Genomic DNA, 14,674 nt, shown 5'->3' on the forward strand with positions numbered 1-14,674 from the left:
AAAGCAAACTGCTTTCAGAAATAATACAAATACTGTGCCCAATTTTTCAGATGAAGAAAACCAAAGTGACTCATTAAACACATACATATGTAACTATTTCAATGATTCTAAGAAATTTCATCTCCCATCTTTTTAAGAGCCACAATTAACTTTTAACATGTTAAAAGTTAATATGAGTATTTAAAATACTCAGTGATGAACCTACAGATTATGAGTCAATAGGGCTCAAATCCTTTGTGAAATTAGGTTAAATTATTTAATAATGATAGTAACAGTAATACAGGTTGGCTGGAATAAACAAGGAGGTTGTCATACCTGCATCTCTCGTCTCATAGGGTAGGTCCACTCCTTAAAAATGGAAGGAAAACATAAGAAAAGTAAATAACATTATGAAAAATGTCACCCAACTAAAGGTCAAAGATGTGATATACAAGTGTACGGATTTTTTAAAAATACATTATACTTGGCGAATATTCTATAAACACAAGCAGATCAACTGGCTTCATAAATACGTGAAAATTTAAGTGATAAGAAACAACGATTAAGGTGACTCTTAAGTAGTCAGGCTTCCAAAATTATGATTATGTTACTTTATAACAGACCGAATAGTTCAGTAATTGAAAGTATAGGTATTCCAGATGTTTCTCACAAAAATGATATTCTAAATCAGAGATGTAAAACAGACACCTTGTCATTTTGCCACCTCTAATCAACTGACAGTAGATAGCTCTTGGGCTTCCCTTGTGGCTCAGCTGGTAAAGAATCTGCCTGCAACGCGGGAGACCTTGGTTTGATCCCTGAGTTGGGAAGATCCCCTGGAGAAGGGAAAGGCTACCCACTCCACTATTCGGGCCTGGAGAATTCCATGGACTGTATAGTCCATGGGGTTGCCAAGTCGGACACGATTGAGTGACTTTCACTTTATCGGCTTCCCTGATAGCTCAGTTGATAAAGAATCTGCCTGCAAAGCAGAAGACCCTGGTTCAATTTCTGGGTTGGGAAGATCCGCTGGAGAAGGGATACGCTACCCACTCCAGTATTCTGGCCTGGAGAATTCCATGGACTGTATACTCCATGGGGTTGCAGAGTTGGACACGACTGAGCAACTTTCACTTTCAGACAGCTATTAATTAAACCTTTTGTGGAGAAAAATTCAAGGAAGAAAAGAGTGCTGTGATCATTGAGCAACATCTGCAACGGATGAAAAAAGAACAGAATGTGATAGGTATTTATCTGCCATGCCTGATCTAAACTGCTAGATGCTTATCAAATAGCCTTTCCCATATCTTACTTGGGCTTGATTCTGTCTAGTTCAAGTCCCTTTAAAGATACACTTTACGTCAGTACAGAGTTCATTCTTGGAATGCAGACCAAAATAAAATAGCTAGAAAGGGAAGTTGCTCAGTCGTGTGAGACTCTGCAACCCCATGGACTGTAGCCTACCACGTTCCTCCATCCATCGTCCATCGGATTTTGCAGGCAAGAGTAGGTTGCCATTTCCTTCTCCATGAAAAATGCCAAAGCAAAATGGCAAAGACAGAAAATATTTTAAAAGTTAGAAGAAGATAAAAGCAATTACAGTGAATTGAAATGAGAAATCAAATACACTACAGGTAGTCTTCATTTGTAAATGGACTACATTCTAAAAGTTTCTAGCTTAGTTGTTTAAAACTCAGAATTAAAAATAGTAATTAGGTTTCTAAAGTTAAAACTGCAAAAAGGTTTTTTAAATTTCTTTAGAAAATTTTAGAATTACAGAAAAGTTAAAAAAATAGTACAAAGAATTCCCTTTACCCTCCACCCAGATTCCCCAAGTCAGAAAAGTATTTTTAACACAGAAGGTAGAAATGTTATACTTCTGTAATGGAAAGAGAATATATACTCCTACAATGACCATCACCATTCCTTTTTTTTTTTTAATAAAGAGAAACAAAATACATTTTTTGTTTCAAATCTTGAAAACTGGTCTCAACAATGTAGAACTGGTCTATAAACCCTGAGAAACCATCTACAAAATGACTGTTAAAATACATCTTCCAAAGTATCTTTAGCTTTGCACAGTGGCAGTATCATAGCCAATGATAGCCAATCTGAGGCATGTTAACTTTGATTCAAAAGTATCTTTAAATGCACAGATGAACTAAGAAGTGAGGAAAGTCCCCAGACAGACACACACTCACAAACATAAGAAAGCACAAACCCAGTAAGGGCAGTAAACACTGAAACACAGCATCCTGAGAAAATCTGCTAGTCTTTTCAGTCTTATGTTTCTGTTCTTTTTCTTTTAAATAAAAAACAAATTTTTATTCATATCTTCCACTTAACAAAAATGTTGTAGGCTTAGATATGAACCCAAAATAACAATTTTTAGAAGAAAACATATGAGAATATTTTTGTGACTGGGTTAGGCGAATACTTCTTAAATATGACACCAAAATCACAATACATAAAAGAAAAACTTCAATAAACTGGACTTCCATCATGATACAAATATCTGTTCTTTATAAGAAGCATTCATAGTTAAAAATTGAAACTTGGAGCCATGAACTGGAGAAAATACTTGTAAGGAATGTATTTGATAAATAAACTGTATCTATATAGAACATAAAAAGAACTCTTAAAACTCAATAATAAGATTTGAAGAAACAACGAAGAGACTGAATTACTGATCAAAATCATCCCAACAAACAAGTCCAGAACCAGACAACTTCACTGGTAAATTCAACCAAACGTTCAAAGAAAAATTAATATCAATCCTTTACAAACTTTTCCAAAAAACAAAAAAACTGGGAACACTTTTCAAATTCATTTTATGAAGGCAGCACTGTTGTTCAGTGCCTAACTCATGTCCACCTCTTGGCGACCCTATGGACTGCAGCAGGCCAGGCTTCTCTGTCCTCCACTATCTCCCAGAAAGTGAAAGTGAAAGTCACTCAGTGGAGTCTGACTCTTTGCAACCCCATGGACTGTATAGTCCATGGAATTCTCCAGGCCAGAATACTGGAGTGGGTAGCCTTTCCCTTCTCCAGAGGATCTTCCCAACCCAGGGATTGAACCCAGATTTCCCACATGGCAGGCAAATCGCCAGAATTCTGGAGAATTCCATGAACTGTATAGTCCACGAGGTGGCAACGAGTTGGACATGACTGAGCAACTTTCACTATCTCCCACTATTTTCTCAAAATCCTGTTCACTGAGTTGATGATGCTATCTAACCATCTTATCCTCTGCCACACCCTTCTCCTTTTGCCTTCAATCTTTCCCAGCATCAGGGTCTTTTCCCGTGAGTTGGCTTTTAAAATGGATGTAAGAATGAAGTGCTAAAACGACCAAATCTGAATGTAGAGCTCAAATAATTTTTACAAATATCAGATCAGATCAGTCGCTCAGTCATGTCCGACTCTTTGCGACCCCATGAATCGCACCACGGCAGGCCTTCCTGTCCATCACCAACTCCGGGAGTTCACCCAGACTCACGTCCATCGAGTCAGTGATGCCATCCAGCCATCTCATCTGTCGTCCCCTTCTCCTCCTGCCCTCAATCCCTCCCAGCATCAGAGTCTTTTCCAATGAGTCAACTCTTCGCATGAGGTGGCCAAAGTACTGGAGTTTCAGCTTTAGCATCATTCCTTCCAAAGAAATCCCAGGGCTGATCTCCTTCAGAATGGACTGGTTGGATATCCTTGTAGTACAAGGGACTCTCAAGAGTCTTCTCCAACACACCAAAAGCATCAATTCTTCAGCGCTCAACCTTCTTCACAGTCCAACTCTCACATCCATACATGACCACAGGAAAAACCATAGCCTTGACTAGACGAACCTTTGTTGGCAAAGTAACGTCTCTGCTTTTGAATATGCTATCTAGGTTGGTCATAACTTTCCTTCCAAGGAGTAAGCGTCTTTTAATTTCATGGCTGCAGTCACCATCTGTAGTGATTTTGGAGCCCAGAAAAATAAAGTCTGACACTGTTTCTACTGTTTCCCCATCTATTTCCCATGAAGTGGTGGGACCGGATGCCATGATCTTCTTTTCTGAATGTTGAGCTTTAAGCCAACTTTTTCACTCTCCTCTTTCACTTTCATCAAGAGGCTTTTGAGTTCCTCTTCACTTTCTGCCATAAGGGTGGTGTCATCTGCATATCTGAGGTTATTGAGATTTCTCCCGGCAATCTTGATTCCAGCTTGTGTTTCTTCCAGTCCAGTGTTCCTCATGATGTACTCTGCATAGAAGTTAAATAAACAGGGTGACAATATACAGCCTTGACATACTCCTTTTCCTATTTGGAACCAGTCTGTTGTTCCATGTCCAGTTCTAACTGTTGCTTCCTGACCTGCATACAAATTTCTCAAGAGGCAGACCAGGTGGTCTGGTATTCCCATCTCTTTCAGAATTTTCCACAGTTTATTGTGATCCACACAGTCAAAGGCTTTGGCATAGTCAATAAAGCAGAAATAGATGTTTTTCTGGAACTCTCTTGCTTTTTCCATGATCCAGCGGATGTTGGCAATTTGATCTCTGGTTCCTCTGCCTTTTCTAAAACCAGCTTGAACATCAGGAAGTTCACAGTTCACATATTGCTGAAGCCTGGCTTGGAGAATTTTGAGCATTACTTTACTAGCGTGTGAGATGAGTGCAACTGTGCGGTAGTTTGAGCATTCTTTGGCATTGCCTTTCTTTACAAATATACTTACCCACAAAATCACAACTTAGATGGAGATTTCCATCATCCCAGAAAGTTCCCTCTTTCCTCTTCTCAGTCAGTATCTCCTGTCTTCAGACTGACTTTTATCACTACAGATTTTAGTTTTGTCTGTCCTAAAACTTCATGTAAGTGGAATCATTTGTTGTTTAGTCACTAAGTTGTGTTCAACTCTTTTATGACCCCATGGACCAGAGCCCACTCAGCTCCTCTGTCCATGGGATTCCCAAGGCCAGAATACTGGAGTGGGTTGCCAGTCTCTTCTCCAGATCTTCCCAACCGAGAGATCAAACCCTCATCTCCTGCACTGGCAGGAGAATTATTTACTAATGAACCACCAGGAAAGAATCATACAGCAGTACTATTTTAGGTCTGGTTTATCTCAACCTAATGTCTATGAGATTCATCTATGCTGTTGTGTATGTCAGTAGTTTATGCCTTTTTATTGCTGTGCAGTCACAACTGACTCATTCTCCTGTTCATGGAGATTTAAGTAGCTTTCTGGTTTTGGCAATTATGAATAAAGGTGCTGTGAAAACTCTTTTATATGCCCTTTGATGGACATATGCATTTATTTCTCTTGAATATATGTGGCAATTAAATGACAATCAGAGTAGGCCTATATTTGGCTTTACCAGACAGTGTCAAAAGTTTTCCAAAAGCAATTTATGCGCCCACCAGCAATGGATGGGAGTTTTAGTTGTTCCACATTCTCACCATGGTCTTGCTTTAAATGGCACTGCATTTGAGAGAAAGCCTAGGACCTACTCAAAGTGGAAAGCGAGATCATGACCAAAACACTGGGTCCCCAAAGGGCAATACCTTCAGTGAAGACACACTGGAGGGAGTAGAAGCTTACTTCATCCCCATAAAAATGAGTACCCCTGCCTTTCCTATCTTTGGGCCTGAGTAGGTGGTGGTGGTAATAGTGGGATGGGGTGTTAACCAGTCTGATTCGTGAGACCAAGTGAAAATTTAATGTCAAGTGGTCCTGAATGAGTGTCCTGGGAGAAGTAAATGCATTTTCTCTCTGGAGGAACATACTCTAAACCTAAATCAGAAATAATTCAAAAGTTAAGTTCTAAGAACTCACAATTTAAAAATTCATTAAAAAAAAAAGGAGGAAATAAGCTAGTATCAGAAGCCATACAACTGAATCACATCCACAAAAACTTCAGATATTAATTACAACAATAAAAAATATTGCTGTCTTTGTGGATATGATAAAACATTCACTATAAGAGTACCCTTCAGTTCAGTTCAGTTCAGTCCTCAGTCGTGTCCGACTCTTTGCAACCCCATGAATCACAGCACACCAGGCCTCCCTGTCCATCACCAACTCCCTCCCGGAGTTTACTCAAACTCATGTCCATCGAGTCAGTGATGCCATCCAGCCATCTCATCCTCTGTCGTTCCCTTCTCCTCCTGCCCCCAATCCCTCCCAGCATCAGGGTCTTTTCCAATGAGTCAACTCTTCACATGAGGTGGCCAAAGTACTGGAGTTTCAGCTTTAGCATCAGTCCTTCCAATGAACACCCAGGACTGATCTCCTTTAGAATGGACTGGCTGGATCTCCTTGCAGCCCAAGGACTCTCAAGAGTCTTCTCCAACACCACACTTCAAAGGCATCAATTCTTCGGTGCTCAGCTTTCTTCACAGTCCAACTCTAACATCCATACATGATCACTGGAAAAACCACAGCCTTGACTAGATGGACCTTTGTTGGCAAAAAAAAAATCTCTGCTTTTCAATATGCTATCTAGGTTGGTCATAACTTTCCTTCCAAGGAGTAAGCATCTTTTAATTTCCTGGCTGCAATCACCATCTGCAGTGATTTTGGAGCCCAGAAAAATAAAGTCTGACACTGTTTCCATCTACTTCCCATGAAGTGGTGGGACCGGATGCCATGATCTTCGTTTTCTGAATGTTGAGCTTTAAGCCAACTTTTTCACTCTCCTCTTTCATCAAGAGGCTTTTGAGTTCCTCTTCACTTTCTGCCATAAGGGTGGTGTCATCTGCATATCTGAGGTTATTGATATTTCTCCCGACAATCTTGATTCCAGCTTGTGCTTCTTCCACCCTAGTGTTTCTCATGATGTACTCTGCATAGAAGTTAAATAAGCAGGGTGACAATACACAGCCTTGAAGATGCTGTAAAGAGCAATAATGCATAGGAACCTGGAATGTTAGGTCCATGAATCAAGGCAAATTGGTCAAACAGGAGATAGCAAGAGTGAACATTGACATTCTAGGAATCAGCGAACTAAAATGGACTGGAATGGGTGCATTTAACTCAGATGACCATTATATCTACTACTGTGGGCAGGAATCCCTTAGAAGAAATGGAGTAGCCATCATGGTCAACAAAAGAGTCTGAAATGCAGTACTTGGACGCAATCTCAAAAACAATAGAATGATCTCAGTTCGTTTCCAAGGCAAACCATTCAATACCACGGTGATCCAAGCCTATGCCCCAACCAGTAACGCTGAAGAAGCTGAAGTTGATCGGTTCTATAAAGACCTACAAGACCTTTTAGAACTAACACCCAAAATAGATGTCCTTCTCATTATAGGGGACTGGAATGCAAAAAAAAAAAAAAGTACCCTTAAGTATAATCAAATATTAAGAAATCAATTTTTTAAAGACCCAAAAGGAATATGTAGAACTGAAAATGTACAATTGAAATGAAAAGTCATCAGATAGGCTAAACAGAAGAAAGGATACTGTTAAAGAGAGAATTTGTGAATTAGAAAACAAAACTAATGAAATGACCTAAATCCAGAGTTGGAAAATATGAGCAGTTAACAGACTGGTAAGATAGAAGTAAAAGGTCTAACATCCATAGAATCTAAGTTCTAGAAGGAGGGGTGAAAAAATAAAGGGGAAATATTGCACACAATATTAATAAGAATTTTCCAAAACGAGTTAAAGGTACCTTAGAAATAGGCAGCCCATAAGGGAAAGAAATGCACAGGTAAACAGGAAAAGAGGAAACTGCTCAGCACAGCAAACACAGAAAGAAGATTTTTTTTTTCCAGACTAAAAGCAAATAGAAGAATGGAAATATGAATAGAGGCCAGAAGACCTACATATATGCAGCCAATTAATTTTCCTGAAAAGACACCAATGTAATTCAATGGAGAAAGAAGTCTTTCAACAAGTGATGCTGGAAATAACTGAATAAATGTCTGGGAAATAAAATAAATTTTGATCCTGACCACACATGCACACATGTGCATACACACAGACAGACACACACAAATGTCTCATGTGTCTTCATTGCTGTAATCTACTTCCAATACTTGATGACAGTGCTCGGCACACAGTGAATCAGTCAAAGAGATGCAGCTTTGTGTGGGTCTATGAGACTTGACCCAAACAATGTTTGACTCCTGTGTGCATAGGAGCTCAGTTGTGTTCAACTCTCAACAGCCCCGATGGACTGTAGCCTGCCAGGATTCTCTGCCCATGGAATTTTCCAGGCAAGAACACTGGAGTGGGCTGTCATTTCCTCTTTCAGGGATCTTCCCAACCCAGGGATCAAACCTACCTTCCATTTCCTGCATTGGCAGGCAGGTTCTTTACCACTAATGCCACCTGGGGAAGCCAGTGGGCACTCAATAATTGTTGAATGAATGAAAAAAAAGTATATGTGTGTTTGTGTGTAAACATAAATGCAAAAATGATATAATTTCTAGAAGAAAACATAGAAGAATATCTGCAACCTTGGGAAAGGAACAATGTCTTAAAGAGGACACAAAAGGTACTAAGCACAAAGGAAAAACAATTTAGTAAATTTGATTTAATGAAAATTAAAAAATTCTAATCAACTGAAATATACTGCTAAGAATACAAAAGATCAAGCCACAGACTGAAAGAAAATATTTGTAGTACATATATTCAACAAAAGACTTGTATCCAAAATACAAAATACCAACAATAAAGTGAAAACCTAATTTTTAAAATGGGAAAATAAGTGAAGAGACATCTCATGGAAAATAACTAAAAGGTCAATATCACACGAAAACATGTTCAACATCATTAGTCAGTCATTAAGGAAATTCAAATTAAAACCACTACATACCCACTAATGACTAATGTTAAAAAGTGACAGTACTATATAAGTCAGTGTTGATGTGGAGCCAGTGGGACTCTCAAACACTGCTGATGCGAGTATAAAATGAAATGCTAATAATACACCTACTCTATTAATTGAGCAATTCTTAACAAAGATTTGCTAAAGAGAAATGAAAACATATGTCCACCAAAAAGACTTGTACAAGAATATTCAAAGTAGCTTTATTCATCATAACCCCAAGTAACCCAAACGTCTATACATAGTATACTCATACAATGAAACAGTACTCAGCAATAAAAAAGAATCAACAACTCATAAACACAACAGAGATGAACTTCACAGATACTATGATCAGTGAAAAAAGTCATTAACAAAACAGTTTCTTTTGCATGATTCCATTTATATGAAGTTCAAGAACTGACAAAACTACACTATGGTTATAGAAATCATAATATTCATTGCCTAATGTGGGGTGTGGTAGGCGTTGCTTGGAAATATGAGGTAACTTCCTATGTTGGGAGAAATGGTCTATATCTTGATAGAAGCAGTAAACACTGGTGTATATATTTAACAAAACTCACTGATTGTACATAATATCTGCATTATACTCTATGTAAATTTTATAATCTCTATCAAAAGGAGAGAGAATCCGGACAAGACGACAGATTACATATAAAGAAAAGACAATTCAACTGACTGATTTCTCAACTACAAGAATGAAACGCCAGAAGAGTAATACATTCAAAATGGTGAAATAAGTAACTGTTAGTCTAGGATATATATTGAGAAAATCATCTTTCAAGAACAAAAGTGAAATAAAAGACAATTCCATATAAACAAAAGAGAGTCTACTACCAGCAGACTCTTATTAAAAGAACATCTAAAGTATGTTTTTTTGAAGAAAAAGTACTGCTGTCTCTATTTTACATTTCTACTTTAGGCACTGAGAGCATACATAACCTGACTTCAAGTTCAAGTAGTCTGACTCTATAGAGTCCATTCTATTCATCACTACACTATACAGTCTCTCAATGTAAGAAGGAACTATAAGCAAACATATAGTTATATTTTAACAAATATAGACTATATAATATGATTAGCTTATAGAGATTAATAGAATAGAAAAAAGTATGTAATTTACAAGCCAGTAGAGGGGCAAATGTAATCAAACTGTACAAACTGAATGTTTATCTGCTTTTATAACTTACCAATATATTATAACCTTCTTATATTGAAAAAATGTTAAGTCAAATACTCTTGTCATTTTAGTCACAGAACCCTTAACCATTGAGCACAGTACCTATACAGAATATGCACTGAGGAGATTCATGGCACTAGACTCTATGGATCTTTTTTTTTTTTTTTTTTAAGATTCTCTAGCAGCCTTATATTCCTGAAAAAACTTGTCAGAGTTGTGAGAAAGGATGTGATTAAAGAAATATGTACGTTTGAATTTACCAAAACTGAAATTTCTACATTATGTGTGACAAAAGAAGAAAAAAAGAGGACCATATATAGAGAAGTGGTGTACATATATTCTAGGGACTATGAGGCAATATACCTGATGGCACTTAAAGCCACAGGATAAACATGTGCTTCTTTCTGGTGTCAATTTTATCATAAATTCCACCCCCCACCCCACCCCCCCCCGATGAAAAAAATATTTTCACTGACCACTAACTTAGAACATTCATGTTAAAACAAACATGACCATATGAATAGAATTCAAAATTTATACGAATTTTTAAGTGAAACAAGAGGCTTCAAATAAATTTTGAGCTTCTCATAAGGTTGTATTCGATAGAACACATATACTGTATTTATAGAAGAGATAATAAAGGAGTAAGAAGCAAGCTGTATAGAAGAGAATGAAAAATTACTCCTATTCACTGGACAGATAAAAATTACTCTTATTCACCTGTTATATGACTTGCTGTAACAGGCATGGTTCCTTTGAAACCTAGAATGTCTTTTCTCATAGAAAATTTCATTTGGAGCATTTCCTGGTGCCAGCATCAGATCCTGATCTCAGAAGTTTACCTTCTTTATCTAGCCTGATTACTACCTACAGAACAAATCTTAAACTTGCCTTGTCTACCAACTCTGCCTTTAGATCAGGACTTTGAAAGTCATTTATGCTCACAGTCTTGCTCTACCAGACATGTATCTGTCTGAACATGTATCTAATAACCAAGTCTTGCATATATATCACACTCAATCTTAATCTCAGCCTGCCCACATTGTTTCAAAAATTCATCTCTTTAGAGATGGTAGTATTAATAAGGCAGACTCTCATTATAACTGATATGATGTATTTTGAGTTACTCCTATAATTAATTAGTAGAATCAATTTCCCAAACTCTGCTGATTAGCCAAGCAGTCCAACTATGTTTCTCAAACCAAAGCAAGCCAGTTAAGCCAAAATATCCTTAATTGTGAAACACACCATGCTTCTGATGGGAATTCACAAGTGAAAATCCTTCAATCAATATGAGCTATAAGATACCACATATTAAAACATCTTTCAGGCTCTCTTCTTACTTCTCAAGCAAATGCAATTACATGACCTATAAAATCACACTTAGGGGACAGAAAGAATGCTATAAAAATGTTCAAAGACCAATAAACAAATAAATGTACCAACTTAGGCTGGTTGAAACATAATGTTTACAAATACCAAGAGGACTGTTTAAACAACAGGTTGGGGCAGTTAAGGAAAAAAAAAATTAGAATACTATACCTGAGCTGGGACACTTCACAAAACAGAAAAAGTAGTATTATAGTTTCTCTCACCGCTCCCTGCCCCCAAAAAAGATCCTCTTCAGAGTAAGCTCTTTCCTTCTGGCCTAGCTCAAGCTCTGCTTAAACCAAAGGACCAAAAGCAATTTTTACTTTAAAAATGAGAGGGTTGGGAGGATATGGAAAAACAAAGAAGTATTTAAGTAAGATGCTTCCAAATCAGTTATTTCTAAACCTAACTGCCACTGGAATTATCTAGTTCCATCTTAAACCAATTAACTCAGAAAAGGAGTCCAGCCTTGGTTATTTTTTAAAAGTTCCTTGAGTGATCCTACTCTTGTTGTTTAGTCACTCAGTAGTTCCCAACTCTGTGACCTCATGGACTCCTCTAGCCCACCAGGCTCCTCTGTCCATGGGATTTCACAGGCAAGAATACTGCAGCAGGTTGCCATTTCTTCCTCCAGGAAATCCTCCCAATCCAGTAATCAAACCTGAGTACCCTACAGTGCAGTCAGATTCTTTACAGCTGAGCCACTGGGGAAGTCCAGCAAGTGCTACAGAAGCTTAGAAACCTGGGGATCGAACTCCTCTGGAGATGGGAGAGTGGACACGAGGAACTGACAAAATCAGGGAAAGCTTCTCAGAAGAAATGATGCCTCATGTGGGATCTAGCCCCAAAATAAATAGTTAATCAGGAGAGGGCAAGGGAAATGTGCTGGCAGTCATGGCAGGGGAAAATTGTAGCTTAAAGCTCCTAAGGTAGGGGGAAAAACATAGAAGCATTCCAGAAACGGAGAGAAGGTGACTATAGATAGGGCCCGAATGGAGCAAGGGGAAGAGTTGCTCATAACATGATTAAGAGAGGCAGGTGATGCCAGTTCACACAGGACCATGCTGATGACATTAGGGTTTGAACTTCATCCTCAAAACAACATGAAATTACAGCAATTTTAAAGGAATGACAATCTTTTTGCAAGCTGACCTAAATTTTTGCTAGCAACCATTCTGGGAAGAGTGCTCTATCCAGTATTTCAAGAAACTTGGAGGTAAAAATTTTTATAGAGGTGACAGGATCATAAAGTTATCATATCCTGATTACATCAATCATTAATAGTCTTCACTGAAATTACTGTACTTGAATTTCTTTTTTACTTAAGCAAGACTGGAATGTGATTGGGAGTGCTTCCTATGTGGAAAAAATTATGCTGGCTGGTCACCATAATTGTGTAAGAACATCTGCCACTTTACATATTTCACTGGAAATTAAAAAATTAACATTGTTTTATTAGTCACTTTTCCTTCTCCAATGCATGAAAAGTGAAAAGTGAAAGTGAAGTCGCTCAGTTGTGTCCGATTCTTAGCGACACCATGGACTGTAGCCTACGAGGTTCCTCCGTCCATGGGATTCTCCAGGCAAGAGTACTGGAGTGGGTTGCCATTGCCTTCTCCAATTAGTCACTTTACCATGCGTAATTAACTAGATGCCCTATTTACGATTATTTACAGTTCTGTCTGGCCAGAAAGCATCTTCCATCTTCTGTGAAATGCTCCTATCATCTTGGTGGGAGGACTACCAATGATAAACTTCAGTCCCCTCAGCCCAGAAGTATGTGACCTAGACTGGATCCCTCACTATATTCACCCCTTCCTGGCTCTCCTGACTGATCCCAAGGATAAGCCAATCCACTAGATTTTGAACACTAAAGCTTAGAGAAAAGTGCCTTTCCCCTCTTAATGTGAATGCTCTAAGGGTCTGACCCTCAAGCAACTGATGGTCAAACTTGATACCTGTGGAGAAGCCCAAGAAAAAGAACAGATCTTGACAGAAAATAGAGACAGGCATTAATGAAAGGCAGGGGCTGTACTGCTGCATTTTTAATACCATCTAGTCAAGTCTCTGAGACCAGTTTGCACTCCAAACTTTCTGGATTTTGTTACTTCTTTTCTCTGTTGCTTAAGCTCCTCTGGTTTCTGTCACTTGTAACTGAGAGATAACAAACATCCAATGCTACAGAATAAGGAACGAACTGGCTTTCAGTGGATGATATGAATATCATTATGTACTAGGGTTAAGTATTACTTCTCTCCAACACAAGAAAAGCAGCAAGCAGGAAAGAAGTAAGCTGTATTCCTAAGAATTTTACAATCTTTGCAAGGATAAGATATATTATTATTCAATAAGAGATTAGATGCAAAGTCTAAACATTTTAAACTAGAACTATTAAGACGAGAACAGGGAAGAATTGAGGTGTATTTAAAAGGACAATGAACTGAGAACAAGAAGACCAAGGTGCACTAGGAATACCATTTATTCTTAGTAAGCTACTATTTCTTCATCTTAAAAGTGGGAAAGCTCTACATTATTTCTAAGGTTGCCTAGTGTTGAAATTACTGAATCATTTCAAGGATATAAAAGAAAAAAGTATAAAATCATTTTTAACCTAACCTAAATTCTACTTTTTTTTTTCTATTTGAATCTCCTAAAACATGAAATTCTCAAGGATTATTATCACAAGCAATGATCCCCCAAATCAAAAAAAGTGAACCAACCACAAAAGAAGACATTCAATAGAATGAATACCTGCCATAAACTGAATGATCTCTTAAAAGTAGAAATTTAACATTTCTTTCTTGAGACTACTAGAGCGCATTTTGTCTTCAGAAAATTTCTAATTTAGTAGTCTCCAATACCATAAAGCGGAGAAGGCAATGGCACCCCACTCCAGTACTCCTGCCTGGACAATCCCATGGATGGAGGAGCCTGGAAAGCTGCAGTCCATGGGGTCGCTTAGGGTCAGACACGACTGAGCGACTTCACTTTCCCTTTTCACTTTCATGCATTGGAGAAGGAAATGGCAACCCACTCCAGTGTTCTTGCCTGGAGAATCCCAGGGATGGGGGAGCCTGGTGGGCTGCCGTCGGGTCGCGCAGAGTCGGACACGACTGAAGTGACTTAGCAGCAGCAATACCATAAAGAATTTTAAACTAGGAATAGATGGGGGAAAACTCAATACAAACGTTAGGGAGGGAAGATGTAAGATGGGATAAAAAGAACCCCGAGTTAGAAATCAGGAGACCAAGTTATAAAGAATCCCCATATTAATTTCCCTCCAAAGGGCAAGTTTTTTGACTGAAGTTTTCAGATTCAAATGAGCT

At 38.2% G+C, this 14,674-nt stretch overlaps 1 protein-coding gene across 8 annotated transcripts in view; it reads right to left on the reverse strand.

The window, feature by feature from the left end:
• STYX (serine/threonine/tyrosine interacting protein) overlaps positions 1-14,674 on the reverse strand; it is a 111,579-nt gene that overhangs the window by 94,623 nt on the left and 2,282 nt on the right. For all 8 annotated transcript variants that reach the window (XR_011568722.1, XM_070796888.1, XM_070796887.1 and 5 more), the window contains one exon: positions 316-348. Coding sequence is in view for 7 of the 8 variants with exons in the window: in XM_070796888.1 (XP_070652989.1) it covers positions 316-348 (33 nt within the window). In the remaining variant the exon portion in view is untranslated. The remainder of the gene's footprint in view (positions 1-315; positions 349-14,674) is intronic.

The sequence above is a fragment of the Bos indicus genome, chromosome 10, assembly GCF_029378745.1.
Source record: "Bos indicus isolate NIAB-ARS_2022 breed Sahiwal x Tharparkar chromosome 10, NIAB-ARS_B.indTharparkar_mat_pri_1.0, whole genome shotgun sequence".
Classification (NCBI taxonomy): domain Eukaryota; kingdom Metazoa; phylum Chordata; class Mammalia; order Artiodactyla; family Bovidae; genus Bos; species Bos indicus.